Source organism: Aristolochia californica, unplaced genomic scaffold (assembly GCF_029961685.1).
Source record: "Aristolochia californica isolate CCGP_79_NKW_82.1479 unplaced genomic scaffold, dmAriCali1.0.hap1 SCAF_3, whole genome shotgun sequence".
NCBI classification, from domain to species: domain Eukaryota; kingdom Viridiplantae; phylum Streptophyta; class Magnoliopsida; order Piperales; family Aristolochiaceae; genus Aristolochia; species Aristolochia californica.
Window position 1 is genome coordinate 1,772,061 of NW_027181992.1, and position 21,785 is coordinate 1,793,845.

Genomic DNA, 21,785 nt, shown 5'->3' on the forward strand with positions numbered 1-21,785 from the left:
ATTTCAGCATCATCGTAGCATTTGCGACCTGAACAAGAGCAATGTGTCTTCCTGTACATCATACGATCATCTAATGGGTACTAGAAAAAGCGTTCCCCGGGGAACCCCTCACTCACAAGGTAAAACTGAATTGGCTTCTGCCTCACTTTGTTCTATATATAACATAAAAAAAAATAATCATCAAAATTTACAAGCCATAAAACATGACCTTGTTTATTTATACCTTTAAGATGACACATTTGATCTTTCGCGTCTCTCCTTGTACAAGAAACTAGAAAACTTCCAATCCATCTGCAATTATATGACAGCACCTCCACCAACCCAAAGCAAATCTCATTATAGAGGAAGATCACAGCACGTAGAGCCAGCTATTCCACAAGACATAGTCTAGGTTCCTCTGCTTTTACCCGTCTTTTCTGTAGTTTGGTTCAATTGACTACCATTGCCTCCATAAACAGTTGAAGAGATCGTATTAATACCGTTCATTTTTACTGAGGGAACTGCCTCGTTCGGTGCTGCAATTCTACTAGGCTCCTCAAGTTTAACAGCTGGTTTACCTGAAACCGGCAGCTGTTGCAGCAATTCCATGCGCTTCAGTGATGGCACGTCCCCTCTACAGTATCTGTGCCACAACTTTCTGTATGTTGACTCCAGTCCAAGAGCATACTTTGCGCCATCACAGACTGGAGAATCCAACATTAGTTCACGGAGACTTGACCTTAGGTTAGAAAGGGCTGTAACATCAGATGCCAACTCTAGCGCAATCTTCACATATTCTTCTTCTGTTTTGGCAATTAGATTTCCCAAACCTGCATTTAAACCATGTCTGTATCAGCGTATACCAAGATAATTTTTATTATTGCTCAAAACAAGATTTTATGAAGATCTAGATGCCATCATCTATCCATATAAATTAGTAGCTCTGGCGAGTAACTCTGATAGTTTTGGGACTTGGTTAGATTTTGCTACCCAAGAACTCGGGAATGAGTTCATGAACCAGAGCTCAACAATAAGCCTCCCTGAAATTAATGCAGTTCAACACTCGAGTCTGACTTACACATTTCTTAATTTTACACTCAAGCATAGGTGAAACTCAATATCCACTTTTACAGTGTAAAACATTTGCTTGAAGACAAACAATATCCAGAATGAAAAGAATAATGCTGGAGACTGGAACTCGATGAAGGGCAACCAGATGGATTACCATAATTAAAAAAAAAAAAAGCTACTCACCAACATTGCCAAGAAGACTGACGCCAACATTATGTGCATGCACTTGACCTGCCATAGTTACACATGGCACACCCATGTACAAAGACTCACATGTTGTAGTGGTCCCTGCGTATGGAAATGTGTCCAAGCTGCAGGCAATAATAAACATAGATCTTTAAAATTAAAAGAATAAAAATTCAAGGGTAAATTAACCTTTAAACAAAAAATTAATGATTTATCTGTCTACCTGATATCCATAAGGGAGTATGCTTGCATGTGGTCATGGTTGAGGAGAATTAGTGGCAGAAGATCAACTCGTAGTGGTTCCAACCCCAACTGCTCCAATGTTGAAAGAAGTCTTTGTCTTACATTATCACAACAGAAAGGCTTACACTTCACCACGAGTCTGGAATTTGGAACTGCACACAATATTTTTGCCCATACTTGCAAAACTTTCGGAGTAATCTAGAGATTGTAGCAATGCAACTGATATTAGGCCTCCAGTTCAACCTCCAGCAAGCCTAGTGTAAAAACAAGTATTAAAAGTATTAGCAAATATTTATCGTTACCTTGGCAAGATTGTTGAAACTTCCAAAAGTAATAAATCCATTAGATATGGCTGGAGTTGGAGAAACTGGCCCTGCTTCAGGAGAGGGCATGTAACAAAGGAAGCATTTGGGCAGTCGAACCAACTCTTCAACATGCCTGCCAAATAACAAATTATCACAAGCGCGCTCTAAACAAAGAAAGTCTGAAGTTGCAATAACGAAAAAGATAGAGAAATCCAATTTAGATGTGAAATATCTTACATTTGCCTTGTGTCTGGAGGATCAGCAAGAGAATCTGTGATTCTGTAGTCAATAGTAGGCAAACCAGTTGTATTCGGATACCCAATCCATGTTGCCTAAGACAAAATGAAGAAAAACTGGAATAAGACATGCACAAGATGAAAAGCAGCACAAGCTACCTATAACATGCATCCAGAAGTTCTCAAAGGACAAACTTCAGAGAGTTCACTAAGCCCTTGGAAATATTTTCATCAACAAGACAGATTAGGAAAATGAAGAGATATGCTGCACATGATTCTTTTATCAGAAATAATATGCTTATGTCTTATAGTCCAAGTTGAATCCAATCCTCTTGAAAGATGAGCAAAGATCATGGGCATTTAGATGAAATTGGCAATAGCCAAGATGAACAACCAACCAGAACAATTTGAAGATGCCACACTTCTAACAGGAACCTTCCACCCTATAAATATGCACAGACTGGAATAGTTCATGACTCAAGAATCAGTGGCCATAATGAAATTTTTGCCCTTAGGTAGGATTCCAGTCAATATTTCCCCCATATTCTCTAATTCTTCTGCAAAATTAGGTCATTTTCAAATTTCAATTATATTACAAATATAGCAAGAATCATCAGTGAAGGACTTCTGTGCCATGATATTTACAAGCCACATGAACAGTGAGCAAACAGATTGAGGCTTAAAAGTTTTCATCTTGGCTAGATTGTCTAATGAGTTGTTACTTTTACATTTCTTCCTCATTCATGGGGGAATAGGAAAAGAAACATTTTATAAAAGAAAAGAACGATAAGTTTTTTTTTGTAGTTTCAAATTATTTTATGTACTTTTTTTCTTTAAAAATTATTTAAGAAAATGACTCAAATGAACTTACAATTCGAAGAGATAAAATTAGCAAAATCTACAGAAGAAATTCCTGTAAAAAGTTTTAAGACCCAACCAAAGCATCAACCTAGACTAGTTCCTATGCTAGAGTCAACCAGGAATTCTTTTTATTTGAAGCACATAAGACCAATCAAGAATCAATCACCCAAGTCAAAATGTAGAATAATAATATAAAAAATATAAAATACCAACTAAAATAATTTTTTCTTATAGTTGAGGGTTGCAATACCAAACTTTTTCTAGAGGGCTAGAATTCTGACATACCCAATTAACCTAGCAGGTAAGTTGGGTCACCCGGTCGACATATCACAGTGGCTGAGGTGGTTTGCAGTATCAAAATCTTCTCTATGGAGCGTTATAAAAAGTAAGGATAGGTAGCTAACTGCTGGATTCCACATGACATGCCATTATACAGAGCATCAAATCTATGGCGTGTTATTGTTAAACTCGAGATTCAATTTGAATCACATATCAGATATCATGTTAGACAAGGCACTGAAGTCCATTTTTGGACACAAAAAGTTTGGAGACTCCACTCTTAAAGACAAGTACCCAGACCATACAGCCTTTTGAGAGTAAGGATGCTCTCATTAATGAGAAAAGACCAAAGAGCATCTTGTTCCAATTGAAATTTTCAATTCAGGCAGGCTCAAACTGATCACGGGGCCATCACATTACTGATTTATAGCAAAAATTGGAGTCCAGATCCTGAAAGCCGACAGTAGAGATGAAATCAAATGGGACCTTTACTCCTCTGGCTACTTTTCAACAGAATCACTTTATAAGCAGCCCATAAGGCCCTCAGCTAACAGTCTGAGCAGAATCACCAGATTTTGGAAGTTAATAGCACCCCCAAAGGCTTTTTATTTTGTTTGGACAGCAGCTCACAAGAAAGAGCTAACCTGTGATGATCTCCAAAGGTGCATGTGTCATGTTATCAACTCACTTTGTAAGTTTTGCAGCTCTCAAAAGGAAATTCTAGACGCCCTTTTATCTCTTCAACTTGGAATCCAGGTTTGCTCCCTCCCTTTCTTTCCTGATCTCATTGATCAGTATTTTTCATGGAATCTGCCAACAACAAGGAGGGCTTTCTGGAAGGCAGAAATGATTGTTGTACAATTTGGAAGGAATGTAGCATCAAGACATTCAACAGCCGCTCTTCATCTTTCAGAGGCCTTCTTGAAAGGCTTTTTCACAAGCTTCTAATCTGAGCAAAGACTTACAAGGGCTTTACTCCCATTGCCTCTTTCAATCAGTAGAGGCTATTGGAGCATTGTAGCCACATTGCCTCCCCACGTACAGCCTCCCTTCATCAATTGGATCCGCCTTCTGGTTCCCTCAAGATCAATTTTGATGGTAGCTCATTGGAAAATCCAAGCTCCATGGGCATTCACGGAGTCGTAAGGGATCAAGGCTGCTCCATTCTCTTAACATTTTCAGATCCTATGAGCTTGACCAACTCTGCCAAGGCAGAAATAAAAGTACTGGTCAAAGGTTCAAAGCTGTATGAGCAGAAACTTCAGCTCCAAACTCCAGTCCTAGTAGAAGGTGATTCATCCAGCTGATAACCTTTAGCTGAATCACCTTCTACTAGGACAGGAAAATTTTCAGCTCCAGTCCTAATAGCAGGCGATTCAGCTACAGTTATTAGCTGGATGAGAAAAACCTCCCACCTCATAGTTGAAATTAATTGTGTACTTGAACTCAAGTACATCAGGCAGCTAATTCAATTTCTGATTTGCTAGTTAAAAGAAGTGTCTATTTGCAAAGTTTGGCAGTCCATATGAGTTACACACTGAAATATATACTGTTTTCAATTTATTTTTAATGTAATAATTTTAGTATATACTACCAGCCACCTCAGCCATAGACTTTGGTATTTTCTTTCTATGAATAAATAAATGTTGCCATTCAAAAAAAAAAATTATCTTCAGTTGTATCATGGCAACATACACTGAAATTCAAATAATATCTGGGCTGTTCTCACAAAGTTGTTTACAGACCATCATGGTTGGTTAACCTAAAGTTACTTTCTTCTGTATTTGATCTAAGCTTTTCAATAATAAAAGCCTTCCACAATTTCCAAAAAAAAAAAAAAAAAAAACTGGCCAATCATTTAAAGGTTTCTCTTGATTTTTATGTCACTCTGACCTGGCTAGGTTGAGGCTCCCATTTCTTTGCGTTTAAAAAGGACAAAAATTTCATCAAGAGAGAGAATATACATATTTACAAAGGAGGGCAAAGTAAAGAACCACAAAGAAAACAAAAAACAAAAGACCAGCCCAGCCCATTCAACCATATAAAACTACACTGGGTAAGACTGGGTTTTAAAAAAGGGCATGATTCATAAGCCTAACAAAGTGTATTCTATCTTTTGAAACTCATCTGGTATCCTCTCCTCTTGTGGAACCCACCTAACCACCATCAATCCTAATCCAGGAGCTCTATGGCCAAAGCAGAAATATAAAAAGATATAACTTATCTACAAGGAAAAAATCATTTTTTATCAGATTGCTTACAAAAGCTAGGATCTTCCATCAATACATTGTTGTCGCAGGTCTTATTCCAAATTCATTACCTTTTGTCTTTTTGTGGGGGGTAGGTGATGGTCAACCTCTAGTTTTAAATCTTTCTACTTTCTAATGAACTTCATCCTACTATCAAAGGAAAGTAAATAAATAATTATAATAAACAATGAAAACAATTATAATACCTGAATGGGAGCTGGCCTGCAAGCCATCGTCCCTAATTTATTGTTTGCTGTATGACCAGTGAGCTCAACCAAGATATCAACCTTATCTTCTCTAACCATGTTAGCAACTTTCTTCTCCTCAATCCCATAAATATCTCTCCATTCCCCACCCTTCTTCAGAACTCTATCTCTAAATTTCTGGGTTTTCGCATCCTCCTGTTACCAGTAAATTAGATCGCAGCTGTAAAAGTTCTAAGAAAATATGACGCAAAATGCTTAAGTTAAAATGATAAAAATTAAAATTAAAAGAAAAAGGAAGAGTGAATTATTGGCTGCTGCAAAACATCCACAGTTGCGATGTCCAGGCCAGTTCATCATAAACTGGATATTGTAACTGTCAAACAGTCTACCAAGGAAGCCTACAATATTCAAAATATTTACCTAATGCTTTTAAGCAATATTTTTTAAATCAGATTAATTGCATCACTTGAATAACAGCTGCGCCAAATGAGCAAATATCTTTCTGCTAAGCAGCTAACTACTAAATTTCAGAAGGTTAATACCTTTACAACAGCTGAGTATACGACAACTTTGTAATTTGCATAATCATGGTACAACAATGGCGCTTCTATGAAGTATGATACAGAATGAGTAAAGTAATCTGGGGAAACATAACCAATGACAAGTGGCCGTTCCAAAACTTTTGGATTGTCCCAAGAAGTGTATTGTGGATATAGCCTCATAAAACGCCTTCCCCATTCCCTGCAGGTAAACATTTTACTCAAATTGAAGGTCAAAGGGATAATAGTTGCATCACCCTGACCATGGACCAGACAAAATACAGCAAATATTTAGTATGAATCAGTGAACAAGAAAACCATGCAGTATTCATAAATTTCGGCACAGATTAACTTTCCTAACACCCATTCATTCACCAATCCAGTAAAATCTTGTGAAGATCTGGCCTGCCCTAAGTTGTCACATGTGAAATAATACTTACGGCATATTGTTACAGTCCAATCTTCACATATATACATAAATCTATAATTCTAAGCACTGAATCTCCAAAGAAAACAGATTCTTTTGAACCATAGAAAGAAAAATGAAATAAAACATAATATAATAGTTAATTAACCAAATCACTTGTCAATTAGATTGGTGTTTACCTTGTATTCATTTATTTAACTGTTTTAAACGGAGATAAAAGACCTAGAATTCTGACAAAATAAAGAAGGATAGACTCCATATGCTAACCATCCCTTCTGATTCTAAAGAAGCCACCTATGACAAATTAAAGAAGATATGCCACATGCCAAACCACCTTTCTAAATCTATAGAAGTTCTTATTTTTTCAGACTATAAATGAGCATTCTAGTATCCAAAAGTCACAGACAATGCAGACAACCTATACAACTTTGTCAAGACTGAACATGTGCATCAACATGCCGTCTGCAATGATTGCATGCCCATTCAAATGAGACAGCACATAACTCTCCAGGCAAATCAACCATGCTCACAACAATTCCATGGAGAGCTCTATTGGACACCTCTCACTTTGATTCAATGCTACCAGAGCATTAGACAATCAACCTACTAGAATGATGTGATCTCCACTTTCATCATACTTAATGCTGGATAATGCATGGAAACATGCAACTCCAATAAAATTCTTCCCCATCATTCCTACCACTGAAATTGCATGCCCATTTTCTAAATAAATAAAAATAAAAAGCCTTACATCTGAAATTCAAGAAACCAAATAAAAGTATTCAATTTGGTTCTGTCTGGGAGTCAGCAGGTAATATTCGTCCAGCTCTCTCTGCCTCTTTCAGTCATTGTCGCTTTACAGATTTAGCACCCTAGTGTCAAATTTGATCTACAGGGACAGTATAGCTTAACTCCCTCAGTTACTGAGGATTTGGCAAATTGACAGTTGACATCAGTCAGCCCACATGAAAACAATCTCTTCCTAAGTGCTACTCAGCAGATCAATAAGAGATCCAGGACATCAGTGGCTCTAGACTATTCACTGACTCATGCCCATCAGAAGTGCAAACCGCCTGAATGACTCCTTGACGAGAAATAGCACCTACTGAGACCACCTTGTTGTGAGGAAAAATTTTCCGATTGATTGATTTTTTTCATATCTTTATTTTTTTAGTTATTTTTCTTCTGTCTTCTGTAATTGTATAGTAGGTTGTTTCCTCTCCTCCTCAGAGGGCCTCTTGTAATTTTAGTTCTTAACAAAACACTTTTTTCTGTGTTAGAGAAAAGAAAACACTTTTCATCTCATCTATCCACCTTAAGTAAATTTATGTCTATCAAAATAGTATTCATGGAAGACAGCTTCCAAACAACACAGTACTGCAGTGTGTGCTTGACCATACTAAGATCTTCGCTTCTCTCTTCATCAGATTCTGAATTAAGCTATGCTGGCACAACCACGTAAAAATGATATAGCTATCTTAATTTTACTCAGCCCTGCTTCCAAGCATGTGAGCTCATATGTCCCAGCAGATGCACGACATATGCAGTTGCACAAGCCATACAGAACCGAATGAGCAGGTCATAATAAATACACCTGTCATCACATTGAGTACAATGAAGCATATTTTCCAAAAAAACTACAGAAAAGAAGAAAATACAGATAATAAGTGATACAAACTTACAGGCAGAAAGATTATTGAAGATGTTTAACTGTTTAAATAAACACCAAAGAAAAGAAGTAACCCCTATATGAGAGGAAATATATTTATTACCTGTGAGCCTCATAAAGTTTATCACTGCTGCCTTCATTTATATAGTTCATTGCCAGCAGCCGGTTCTGAAAAAAAAACAAATAAAACTTAAGGACTCATTAGAAACCGACCATGGCACAAGAATTCTATGTAAACAAGAGTCTCACATACTCAACCATCTCTTCGTTCATTTCTTGACAAATGAACTTCTAATTTGTAGGATTTAGACAAGTGATAGTTTAGAAAGGTTGATGCGGTACGAGAGGCTCCAAGGCTGAAAATCGAAAAGAGAAGAGAGAACAAAGGGGGAGAAGGAAGAGAGAAAAGAGAGAGAGGCTAGTTGAAGGAGAATTCGTCAATTCATTATTATCTCATTCGAATGTCATAAAATGGTTAAATAACAAATCCAAACCCTATTTAACAATTCAAATGACGGTAAAGTCCATCGTAACTAACTCCTAATAACATGGGGAGAAACATAAATAATAAAAGAACAAAATATCTCCTAATCAATCCTAAGTGAATAATCACTACCCAACCAAAATGTGGTTGGTCCCATCTTCACCTAATGCCTCTGGGTATACACTCGTGTGATCGGCAGCACATGATTGGTGTGTCCCCACCACAAGTTCTAATTTTAGCACCTTGTTGGGCCCTCTTACTGAGTCCTTCTTCTCATTATTCTCAAAATTCTTCTCATTATTCTAAAAAAAAAAAAAGAGGATAAATTCACCAAAACGTTTGGCAACTTGCTCCATTAGAGAGGGAGGAGCACAAGGGTATATTTGTGGAAAAGGTTGAAGTTGAGCAAGCAGACCATATGTTTGATACATAGTTGGAGTGAAAATGGCTCCTAAAACAGAGACCTAATTGGGAAGAAAAAAAGGTGTGGCATCAGAAGCTTAGCCATTACAACGAGTAAGGTAGATGGACCTCTACCACCTTACTCGAACTTCACAATCTCTCCCTTCTTTCTCATAAGATGGTTATATAGGTCATGCCTGAGGCCATTTTGCAATAGCAACAAGTGTGCCATGAAGGCTGTTTATGCATTGAAATATTAGTGCAGTGGGCCCATCTGCCTAAAGAAGATGCAATACGAGTAGAAGATGATTTCCCCACAGCTTAACCAGATTTTCGAACACTGAAGACAAGGTTCATTTTTTAAGGGGGTGGACCTTGGTCATAAATTAACACAATAAAAAATAACTAGAGTAATTTGGTTAGTTGTACCAGATTTATTTGGAACAACACCATCTTCTTTGGCGAGGGTACTATGGAGCAAATTGTCCGGCTCAAGGACTTGCTGAACCTCTTCGAGCTCTCCTTTGGCCAAAAAGTCAATTGGGTCAAGTCTTCCATCTCGGGTTATAATATTACGCAAAGCACCCTCACTTCCACGGCTGATTACCCGGCTGCGGAGTCACCAATCTCCCTAGCACTTACCTTGGCCTTTGCTAACTGATGGCACCCTGAGCAAGCATTGCTAGCATCTAGTGATTGAGCGAATAGAGGGTAGACTTGCTACTTGGTGGGGCAAGTTGCTCTCGAAGGCAGGCAAACTCACCCTTATTAAATCGTGTCTTCATGAGATTTCAAGTTGCTTCCTCTCCTTATTCCACTGTCCTGCAATTGTTGCCAACTGTCTGGAATTCCTCAAGCGGAGCTTCCTCTGGGGTGGTCCCAATGGTAAAAGAAAATATCACCTTCTGAAATAGTCAATGTCTGTCAACCACTGACTCTAGGCGGCCTCGGCATCAGGAGCATCTCAGGCACCAATTCAGCATATCTTCTCAAATGGCTATGGCGCTTCAACACCTCCCCTTCGCTAATTTGGCGCACGCTGGTTGCTCCCAAAATGGGCAAGCAAAACGGTTGGTGGCTGGAAGAGGGTAGGCGATACAAACTCTCACCAATTTGGAGGAAAATCTTCCTCCTCCCTCAACTTTTGGGTGTTGTTAAGTGTTTCCCCGGAAATGGACTTCATACTAAATTTTGGTCTGATTGGTGGTTTGGAGAAAAGCCATTGATGAACTCCTTTTGCTCCCCCTCGAGCCTCTCCAATCCCCCTTTAGCCTCAATCACAAATATTTGGCATCAATCGGGTGACTGGAATCTGCAGTTCTGCAAAGGACTTATTGACGGAAAGGCTTTGGAGGCTTCTTGCATCCTCTCTAACCTTGTCGAAGTCAAAATTAGAACCTCCATTCCAGACGCTTTAAATCTGGACCCAAAAGGTTCTTTCACTGCTGCATCTGCCTACAACCACATTCAGGGCTTCAACACCTCCCGGCCTAACCACCCAATTGTTTTGACTTGGTCTCTCCAAGCTCCACCTCGCACTAAATTCTTTGTTTGGTGTGCTTGTTGGAATAAGATCCTCACCTCTGATGCCTTACTTCGGCGCGAGACACATGTTCCTAACCCATCCCGTCCCTTTGGCCATAACTCGTCAAAAAGTGCCACTCATGTGTTGCTCCATTGCCACTTCACCCAATTGATCTGGGCCAGCCTTCGGAACAGAATCGGCATCCAGTATTGTGTCCCTCATGACCTCCCATCAATGATCCAATCCCTCATCTCTACTCCCCAAACTCGGCAAATTGCTCATCTCCAATTGTGCGGGTCATATCCCTTGGGCCCTCTAGAAGGAGAGGAACAAAAGAAAAATTCAGCTCAAGTCTTCCTTTGTTTCTGAGTTTGCCAAACCCATTGTTGGACAGGTCTCCACTTGGCTCCTCACAAAGAAAGAATTCTTACACCTCAGCAACTCCCATCTTCGGGGGAACTAGTGTCTTGTTGCTGCAATGGCAGGGCCCTCTCATCCTCCCACTATGGTTGTCTAGTCCCCTCCTCCTCCCGACCACTTCAAGTTGAATTTTGACAGTAGCGCCTATGGGGTTTGGAGGAGTTATTCATGATGACTGCAACAACCTTCTACTCTCCTTCACTGGTCACTTGGGCATTTCAGACTCCACCTTTGTTGAGCTTGCCGGTTTGCTTCATGGCCTTAAGATCTACTGTGACCAGTTTTCTGGTCCCCTTATCATCGAAGGTGACTCCAAAGTGATCATTGATTGGTGTGCCAAATCCAAGACTCCTCCCTGGCGACATTGGGACATCTTCTTAGATGTTTGTAGCATCTCCTCCTCCCTTGAATGTATTTGGGCTCATGTTGCTAGGTCTGCAAATCACCTTGCGGATTCTCAAGCTAAAAGGGGCACATCCCTCCAAACCCTTGATGTGGTGGGAGGCCCCTCCTTTTAGGTTGTATCTTTTTATCTTCTTGCTTTAATAAAATTCTCACTCTTCATAAAAAAAAGGAGTTATGGGCCTAGTGATGTATACATGTTATCCTTTTTGAGGAAGTATAAATAAAATAGAGGTGCCTGGTGAGGGCATCAATTTAGAATCAGAAGAACACATCCCTTGAGAATTCTAGGAGGATGCCCCTCAATGTGGATATTAATTCCTTTTTTACATTCAAAATTTACGTCTTGCGCAATTTTCACTCACTGAAGTTGCAGACATACAAGCAGTTTAACAAAAAACTAATGAATAGACAAATCAAAATGTACACAAAAAAATATCAATTTTACTCTTGTCAATTTTTTATAGGAGAAGAAAATGAAATTACCAAGAGTAGAGAAAATATAAAGGGTTGGGGGACAGACATAGAATTTGCCCCCAAGAAGATAAATGTTAGTTGCATAATTTTCAAATACAGCCACACATTTTGACCTGATTTTAAATATACCCACTAATATGATGTAACTCCAACCAGATTAGGATTTTCCCTGCCAATTAAACCCTATCTAAAATTCATAGGATATTTTGCTTCATTTGCCCAATTTTTTAGAAGACTAAAATCATGCTTTAATGGGAGATGGATGGGTAGGGAATGAAGTTACCAAAGGAGAGGTTGGTTGTTAAAGCTCTTATCCTCCTAAAAGCAAAGAAAGAAGCGTTATCAGATAAATTTCCTTTTTCAGTCATTTTGCCTTTGGTGTGTAGATTAATTGATATCCAAAGATAGGTTTCTTACTATATATATTTATTTTCGGATTGTGGCAACCAAAAGGGGCATGGATACTATTTACGCAATGTCTTTAATCTTCTCCAGGTTAATCTATTTAACCAATATGCTACATAAATGTTAGCTCTTTGAAGCATTTAGAGACACAGAGAGTTCCAAGTCTCCAAAGCTGCACCATTTCTATTTGTTTCTAGATAGAAGAGAGAAAAGTAGTATAAAACAGATGTGGCCTCTTAGAAATTTGCAGGAGAGAGTCTCGAGGACCCAATGGGTGTTCCTTCTCCAGTCCTGATGTAGGGAGAAAAGTGCAAACAAGATGAAGCAGGCTGTACTGTCCTTTTCTTTGTGCTTCTCTCTCTAATATTTGGCAAAGAAAAGACAATTTTATTCATTTTCATTTTCAAATAAACGATTTGAACAAAAAAGGTGGAATTATCATTTTAGTCTGAGATTATCCTAAATATATTTTTTTAAGGATACAACCAACATCAGAAATAATATATAATATTGGTTGGGTCTGGAATTAAGCCAAGACCTAAGGCCATATTTGGAAGTTATGCTTAGTATATTTTCAACAAATAAGAGATTATAATAAAGGTTTAAGAAGATGAATGGCACATACTTCTGGCTGACTCAGGATTCATTAATATCTTCTTACAGTCAGATTCTAGGATAAAGCGTAACTTTGCTTCACTACATGTAAACAGTAAGTATTTTCAATTATTAAATGGCCACTAAATGGAGAAAAGAAAAGAAAATCTTAGGAGTATGATGTCTGGTAATTTGTTTATAGAAATGAAAAAACAGTATCTTATACATCCTATCCGAGATGAGAATGAGAAATGATTTAGTTACAAGAAAAAGGTGTACTACCAATGTGCGACACTAAATGAAACAATTATACAACTTGCACTATAATGGGCTGAGCAAGCGAACCAAGAAACTGTGTCAGCATTTAGAATGGACCTTCAGCTATGACAAGAAAATGACAAAAAGTAGCAGTATGCATCAACAACATACCTGACCCGCGTTACGTGAATCTGGATCTATCTGTAAGCACTGCTCATATGCTTCTATAGCATGAGAAATATTGCCTGCATCTCTGTAGAGAACCCCTAACACATCAAAAAGATTTCAAATGAAAACCTTTAGACACTGCTTTCAAGAAGATGACAGATAAGAAACATAAACAACAGGAAACCAACAACTACTGTCTCTTAGACATAAATTTGAGAAATCACAAGGAAAGCAACACTGCATATGCAAATCATATAACAGTATTACCAGTTTTTATATTCATCTTTGATAGCACATCCTGTTTAACCCTTTCAAGAATCATCAAAGGGGTGTATAAAAAAATACAAAATTGCCGCAATGGTACAACTTTCTTTTAAAAAAAAAAAAAAAGTACAGATTGTTTATAGCCGAAACTAAATAATATAAAATAGCCAAAGTGAAACAAGGCAAAAGCTATCAAGCAGAACAAATCCCGCACAGATATTAATTGAGACATCATTTCAAAAAGAAAAAAATTGAGACACAGTATTCAACTTACAAATCTGCCTTGCAGTTACTGGAAATAATAAAATTCCAAATTACCTAAGTTATTATATGCTTCAGCATAAGTTGGATTTGCAGCAATGGCTTTCTCAATCATAGCTGCCGCTGCGTCCATTTTACCCTACAAATACAAGAAATGGCTCAGGGTCATCCTGACAAAATGAAAATGTAAATTAGAGATGGGTGCAAAGAACTATCAAACCTGCACGGTGTAGACAACACCAAGATTATTTAGTGACTGGGAAAAGGTTGGTTTAATAGATAAAGCCATCTGAAATAGCATTAAATGATGATATAAGAACTCAAGGAACAATGACTACAAACATCTGGTAACTACAATGAGGAATTCCTTTTGTTTTAGACAGAAAGAAAGTTTTAGTAAAAACCACAAATAACTTAGAGAACCATCAGTAGGAAGTTAGTAGTTAATAAGCAAAACCTTGCCTGATAGCATTCTACAGCTTTGTCAAGATTGTCTCTATCCTTGTATATTACTCCTAAATTGTTGCATGCTTCTGCACAGTGGGGATTAAAATGTAGTGCAAGCTCATAGAATACAATTGCCTTCACAAAGAGAAGAATTAAATCAGTCCATGCCACTTCATGAGATAAATCTCTGATGAAAAGAAAAAGACCAAACAGTCAAGAACAAAATAACCAAGAGAACAGGGGAAACCGGATTTGTTACAGTTATTCGAAGACAAAAAATAATCTAAACTTAACCATAAATGCCAGAACAAACAAATAAATATATGAGGGAGCTAATATTTTCAACAGCTGAATAGTAACTAATAGAATCTCTTGAGGCTTACATGAAGAACAGATAGTTCCAAGAAGAATTAAAAAAAGTCAAATCATGTTGCTTACCATCTCAAATTTCAACATTTCACCATATGCCACACCTAGGTTGTACATAGCATCAGCATAATGCCAGTTGTAAAACAGTGCCTTTTTGTAGTATGCCACTCCTAGGTTAATATCTCCCTCTAGTTTTACCTGGATACATGCAATATCAGATATTCATTGAAGCCACAATAAGAAAGTCGAAATATGTCAATATCTGATGTCCAACACAATGCTAGAACATAAGCAAAGTAACATAAGGTATCTGGCATATAAGTCAACAACTTCGGGCAACATAAATGAGCTTCATAATGTTAACCAACAAATAGTTATTCGACCTTGTAATTGCCATGACACAAAAGATGCACAGAAAAGTTAAGCATCTGCCCAGGGACAAAAAGATGTTTCACATACTCAGGTTCTTACAACTAGTGAGAAGCACATTTCAACAGCAAAAAGTTTACAATGCACAGTACCATCAAACAATCCATAGGACTAACTGGACATAAATCTAGGATATCCTTACTGTCTAAATAAGATGATTAATTAGCAACCTATACTCCTTAGATCAAAATAGTAAACAATCTGTGAACCATAATATTCCAAGTTAGGATTACCGCATCAAAGATACAGGTTTGCTGGCACTTAATCAGCTCTACCTGTTACCTGAGACATACAGTAGAGCACATGCAAGCAATACCTATCTATGGTGGGTTTTTTTCTCTCCTTTAGCACTTCCAAGGTTAGAAGTAAGGAACAAACAATACTTTAAATTTACACAAAACAGAAGGATCAGACAGAGTAAGAAGATTATTTTACACCAAAACGGGCAGGTATTTGCAGATAATAGTCTTTTTCTTGCACTTTTTTAGACAAAAAACAATTGTCTTAAAGCCAAGAGGCAAAAAACAAGAGAAATCAAGAAGGGGATCTGTAACAATGAGAGATTGAAGGAAAAGCCCCTCTTAGCAAAAGAGTCAACTAAACTATTAGTGAATCTTTTACTTGCACTCACTAACTAAAATGAAAAATTTGCAATGGAGGTAAAAAATGATGCATCACAACAGTCAAGAAATCAAAAGAGCACAAATAGAAATGAGGAAAGAACCAAGACAGGTGTTGGAATTTTTATTTCTTCAGAATTGATTCCGCAATTACAACCTTAAATTGATACTCAAAACAAAGTGTGTCCAAAAAGATCAAAAGAACCCATTGGTTATGACTTATGAAAGGTATAAGTGTCCTAAGTCTTTACAAAGAAAATAACAGGAAAATCAAAGAAATATAAGTAATATGTTTCTTCTTCTTCTTCTTGATGAATGCCAACTTTCATGAACCACTGGCAACCCCTGAAGACAAAATTGCTTCTAAAGAATGAGAACAAGGAAAGTCGCTGAAATTGTCTTTCTTCCAGATCACCTTTGTTAAGGAATAGTCCCACACAGATTAGTGAATAAAAAAATCTTAAGTTTATTTACTGGAAAAGAGGTTTCCTAAGTTGACTAGTCATTTTGGGATGGGCCTTGGACCCAACTTAACATGGTATCAGAGCGGGTATTCATATGTGGGCCTACACCTAAACTATCCACTTGTAGAGCCATAAAAGAGGGACTACGCCTAAATTATCCACTTGTAGAGCTACAAAAGAGGGTCTACACATGAAAGGGAGTGTTAAGGAATAGTCCCACATAGATTAGTGAGTAAAAGAATCTTGAGTTTATTAATTGGAAAAGAGGTTTCCTAAATTGGCTAGTCATTTTGGAATGGGCCTTGGACCCAACTTAACAACCTTCACCTGATTTTTTTTAAAATGGGCTTTACTTGTTATTTTGGCCATTCAGTAGAGAACATGCATGCAATAACTGTTCATGAAGCTTGTTCTCTTTGTTTGTATTCCATATGTTAGGAGTGAGAGAACAAACAAACAAAAAAAAAAAAAAAAACTTAAAGAAAACATAAACAAGGGGAGTAAGTGTACACCAATGATTACTACCAGCTTTCAAGAACCACCACCAACTCTCATTGCAATTTTGGGCCCACTGGGGGCGGTGGTGATCCGCAAGGGGAAGGTACTCCGCCCAATTTGAGTACTCAAATCTACTTAGGCAGAGCTCCATGTACTTCCTATTTAGCATCATATCTACACTAACACATTCTCTAATCCTGTCATCATTGAGGATGATTGGTGGCTGTCATCACTTGGATGTCTATTGGAAAATCGCCTCCATGGCACTTCCTACAATCTATAATGAGATCTCACGTCTCTGTAGACATCTCACTGTCTCATGAACCCACACTCACTGGCAATCATAGTACTCACCCTTTAGCTTGGGAAGTGGCCTCCCTACAATACCTTGTTGTTGGGGACACCTCTCCCATGGGTTCATCTTTTTCTGGTTATGTTATCTTTATTTTGCACCTGTTATTAATGTACTCCATCCTTTCACAAAAAACAAAACTAATGTACTGCATCTTTTTTCATTTGTTTTTTTCTTGGTCGTCACCCTCAGGCAATGGCTCCTCGAATTGTGCCTTTTTCCTCACTCTTAATGAAATCTCATCTTCTCACATTATCAAACAAACAAAGACAACCAGCAACACTGTCATCAACTGGTCTCACACCAATCCAGTCCACTGTGGCACCTTCTTCAGCATTATGACAAGATAATTGACTTGCTGGCTGTCTTACCGTGACTTAGTCACACATTAGACAGAGGCCAATTAAGTTGCTGGTTCATCTTGTGAGGGATCAAGCCCTTCAACAAAACCTTGTTGTGGGGAAAACTTGTCTCTTATTATGTTTTGGCTCATTATTGTATTTTTTACTTTTTTGTTTGTTCTCTTTCCTTCTTTTTTTTAATAACAATGAGAAAGAGATTTCAACAATGAAACTCCATGAAAGGAGAAATTACATCAACGGAAGAGAAAACAAGCTTAAAGAAAATACAAAAAAAAAAAATCATGGAAAAGGTATTGCCATCAACAAGATGTTGCTTAGAAGCATCCTCCCTAGACAAAGAATCTGCCAACCCATTACTTTACCCCTTCCGAATAAATAATCATTACATGTTCTAGTTCCAAGAGGAGTTTTCTGCAAGGGGATGGGGGAGGATCTGCCCTCCCTCTTTTTTAGCTCCCCCTCATGTAGGAGAGAGAAAAGGGGGGACAACAGCCTCCTCCCCTGTACGAGCCATCCCAGGGATGGTTGAACAACAATTCCAATTTTTTGTAGCACATCTTATTTAATAGGTAGTAACACATTGTATCCCCATGCCTAGTCAAAACAATAAGATAAACAGAACAACTCACATTTCAAAAAAAAAAAAAAAAAAAAGCAACATGATCAATTGAATTCACCTTGGTTCCTAAGTCCGTCAAGGCTATTGCCATGTTATTCTTGGCTATCTCAAAGTTGGGAGACACAGCCAAGCACCTGAAACAGCATGAAATGATCCAAGTCGTCAAAAAATAGTAGAAGCACATTTGGGTACCTCAGTATTAAACAAATTCCTTAATGCATAGACAGAAAATATCTACCTCTCATAGCAAGAAATAGCAGACTGCAGGTCCCCACGATTTTTATAAATAACACCCATGTTGCAATAGGCTTCTGCATACATGGGCCTCTGTTGTGCAGCCTTCTCATAAAAAGCAAGAGCTGTGTCATACTGCATCATCTCAGAATAAACCACCCCAAGGTTATAGTATGCAGGCTGCATTTGAAAGCCAATACACAGGAAAAAAACAAGTCAGATCACAAATTAGAAAAAAAAATGAATAGATTGCAAGCTATAAGAACAAAATATGGAAGGTAAGGACAGCGCCATTACTGCATAGTGGCTATCTATCTTCAAAGCTTCAAAATACTTTTGGATTCCTTCTTGAGTGTTTCCAGCCAGCTTTAAGCTGGTGCCAAGATCTGTCAGGACAATTGCTAGGCATTCTGCGGCTGGTTTATACGAAGGATCTGCCTTTAAAGCCTTTTGATATGACTGAAGAAAAAACACAGTTAAGAGCATCACTAGCTTTGCAGCATAGTCATAAATAACTAGATAAACAAAATGGCATTTAAGAGGAATGAAAGAATTGTACGGTCAGACCATTTTTCCATGCATAAGATTTTCTCCCCAGAAAAAACTGTAGGTATATGGGGATATTATTAAACCTCAAATACACAATATTCTCAGGAGTCTTTCCCAAATGAGGATTTCCAAAAATCAAAACATTCCAAAAGAAGATAGAAACTTGGGCAATTTGCTAAAGAAGGACTAGGATACCAAGTTTTCAAGACAAATGAGAGACTTCTCCAAGCTTGCATTAATAGTGTGTTGTACTACCACTGTTTAAGAATTTCGATTAAGAAAAAAATATCGCTGTTTATTTAAAATCTGTGGACTAAAATTTCAAGTTCTAGAGAAGATTTCCTTCAACCAACTGAATAGTATATGAAAGATGTGCAAGAATGGTAAAAAATGACAATTCTACACCTGTCTATGGATTTTAATTAGAAAAGCATCATTGTTTTACTTCAAACCTTTTACCTAGTTTAAGAAATTATACTTTCAATTGAAGATATACATATTACTTTAAAAATTGAATTTACATTACATAAACTGACAATTTTCTCCATATCCTTGGCTACTAGCAAACAAAGTGTTGAATTCTGCTGGGTTAACAGCCATAAAAAATACAACATGACCTACTTAAAGACAACCAACTCTATATCCTTTTTTTGAGTACCATAAATCTTGGAAACCTCAGACAAGAAAAGCCAATAAGTTTATTCCAACCTCTGAACAGCTGCCCAAACTTTTGCAACTTGATCAATGCCCCATTAAATAAACATTAATGCATCTGTTTTTTGCTTGGGATACTATTTGACAATGACTTTTATTATTCAAGAAACCAAAGCATAGTGAATATTCGATTGCATTGCACAATCAAATAGCACAATGCAATTAAAACTATAATCATTAGGTATTTAAAGAGAAATAAGAAGATAACATCAACAATAATACATACATAATACTATTAATAAATGGATCCCAAGATTGGTGTACCTCAGCAGCCTCTAGCAGATGGCCTTCTTCTTTGTATAGTATCCCGCAGTGTGTGAGAGCACAAGCATTTTGTGGGTCCAAGTTAAGGGCTTCTGTGAAACTCTCAAAGGCCTGTCTAGTCATATTTTGCATCTGGAGGCAGATACCCTTACCAATGAGAGCGTCAACATTTGTCTTATCTTTCTCTAAGACATCATCATACACTGCAAGCGCATCCACAAACTTATTCCTAGTCCGAAGAATATTGGCATAGGGCAGGACATCCTTCCCTTCAAACCTCTTCCGTGATGGAGAAACCTGGAGAGTGGAGTCCGCACCATCAGCCAACGTTTGAGGCGCTTTTAAGCAATCCTTCTCCTCAACGGAATCTCCTTCTGCCCTATTTCTGCTATCCATCTCCGTCCAAGCCATTTATTTGTAACTTCAAATACAGGTTCCTAGAAAAACAATTATGAAGAAATAATTTTAATCATCACAAAGTTATGCCGGAGCCCTAATGATAATTTTTGTGACATATCTCAATTCAACGTGACTTTCGTTTGTCTGCATGTGCCAAACCAAGAAACTAAATGAAAAAAAAGAAGTATAATAGAAAAGCATTCGAGTACTTAATGTCCTGACATCCACCAGTAACACAAAGTTCCGATCCCTCCATGAGGACAGTTACACCAACATCGTAATTAGAAGTCACAAAATAAAGATCTCCCAACCCTAAAAAAAGTTCAACTTATTTTTCCTGCTGATAGTTAGTTATGACACAATAAGCTTAGAAGCAAAGACCTACTGATGTGATAAATACTATGAGCTGAACATATACCTATGCAACAGTTTTATTATGATTCTTGAGAAGTACCTTATCAGAAAAAAGTTATTGCCGAAGCAACCTTACCAGAAAAGTAAAATTCAACAACCTAAAATAAAACATATATGAGGCCTCTTTTTGTGCTTCCTTATTCTTTGTCTGGCAAACATGTTGCTTGAGAGAATGAAACTAATTCCTTTAATTCGACAGACAAAAAGTGACCTTCAAATTCACCGGTCACCTCACACAATCCTCTCTCTTCCACCTTAAAAAGTGGATTCCACCAATGATTTTCAATGTGTTCCCAAGAGATCAATAAAAACAAACAACTAAATTAACACCGAAAATATTTAAAAGGAATGGAAAGCAAAAGAAAGACGTTATTGAAATAAGAAGAAGCAAATTGGGAAAAAATGAGGAATAAAAACGATAACTGAATAAACAGACTGAGCTAACCAGTATTATTACACGAGAAAGCCGCAAAAAAGGTAGCAAAGTTGATTGAACAAATTGAAGTACCTAGCTTCATTAGGTATTGGATTAATCGATTGTACAGCATATAAACAAGACTACAACTGAACCTAAAAGTCAGCCAACAATATATAAAAAAAAAAAAAAGGTATACTCTAACAGATAGCCTTGCTCAGACCATTGAAGTAAGAATATTTAGCAGAAATGCAGTCATTTAGAAACAAAATTTGGAGACAAAACTTACATTTGAATAACAGAAGCATCGAATGTCAAGACAGGTTGACGCTTTTTTATAATGCAGGAGATAACGCTTAGCTAGCAACTCAAGCGTAGGATAGAGTCAGTGAAGAAGAAGAGTAAAGTGCAAAACCCTTTGAAGAGAAGAAGAACTGAGACGCAAAGTATCGGCCGGAAACAACGAAAAGAGGAATTATCCTTAGAGGAGACAAAGGGGCAGCAGAGACGACGACGACAACAACAAAAAGGAGCTAAGGCGCGAGGGAGAGAGAGAGAGAGAGAGACAGAGAGAGAGAGAGAAAGAAAAGAGGTAAGATTGAAGGGTTGAGTTCAGCCCCTTCTTCCTCCGACACTCCCTGGTAATGTCCCCCGCCCTTTGCCCGTCTGTTAACTACAATCAAATAGGGGCTTCGCGTTCTTTCGCAAGCATCGTGATTGGGCCTG

At 37.7% G+C, this 21,785-nt stretch overlaps 1 protein-coding gene across 1 annotated transcript; it reads right to left on the reverse strand.

Annotated features, from left to right (window-relative positions):
- Positions 1 to 120: 120 nt before the first annotated feature.
- On the reverse strand, positions 121 to 21,699 carry LOC137959812 (probable UDP-N-acetylglucosamine--peptide N-acetylglucosaminyltransferase SPINDLY). Its single transcript, XM_068807177.1, has 18 exons — positions 21,349 to 21,699; positions 19,832 to 20,268; positions 18,602 to 18,763; positions 18,309 to 18,484; positions 18,129 to 18,204; positions 14,796 to 14,924; positions 14,373 to 14,492; positions 14,131 to 14,199; positions 13,968 to 14,049; positions 13,389 to 13,483; positions 8,354 to 8,418; positions 6,158 to 6,356; positions 5,616 to 5,810; positions 2,022 to 2,116; positions 1,782 to 1,917; positions 1,460 to 1,677; positions 1,234 to 1,361; positions 121 to 809 (listed from the first exon to the last, which is right to left on the reverse strand). Exons 2-18 carry the CDS (start codon positions 20,240 to 20,242, stop codon positions 388 to 390), a joined length of 2,778 nt encoding a protein of 925 aa, XP_068663278.1. The 5' UTR covers positions 20,243 to 20,268; positions 21,349 to 21,699; the 3' UTR covers positions 121 to 387.
- Between the last annotated feature and the right edge of the window lie 86 nt (positions 21,700 to 21,785).

Excerpts from the sequence above, each read along its gene's own strand:
- LOC137959812 (XM_068807177.1), bottom strand. The coding sequence starts at position 20,242 with ATGGCTTGGACGGAGATGGATAGCAGAAATAGGGCAGAAGGAGATTCC. Across the intron at positions 14,050-14,130 it reads GTGTTGTCTACACCGTGCAG|GGTAAAATGGACGCAGCGGC; the intron begins GTTTGATAGTTC and ends TTGTATTTGTAG. Across the intron at positions 810-1,233 it reads CAGTCTTCTTGGCAATGTTG|GTTTGGGAAATCTAATTGCC; the intron begins GTGAGTAGCTTT and ends GTTTAAATGCAG.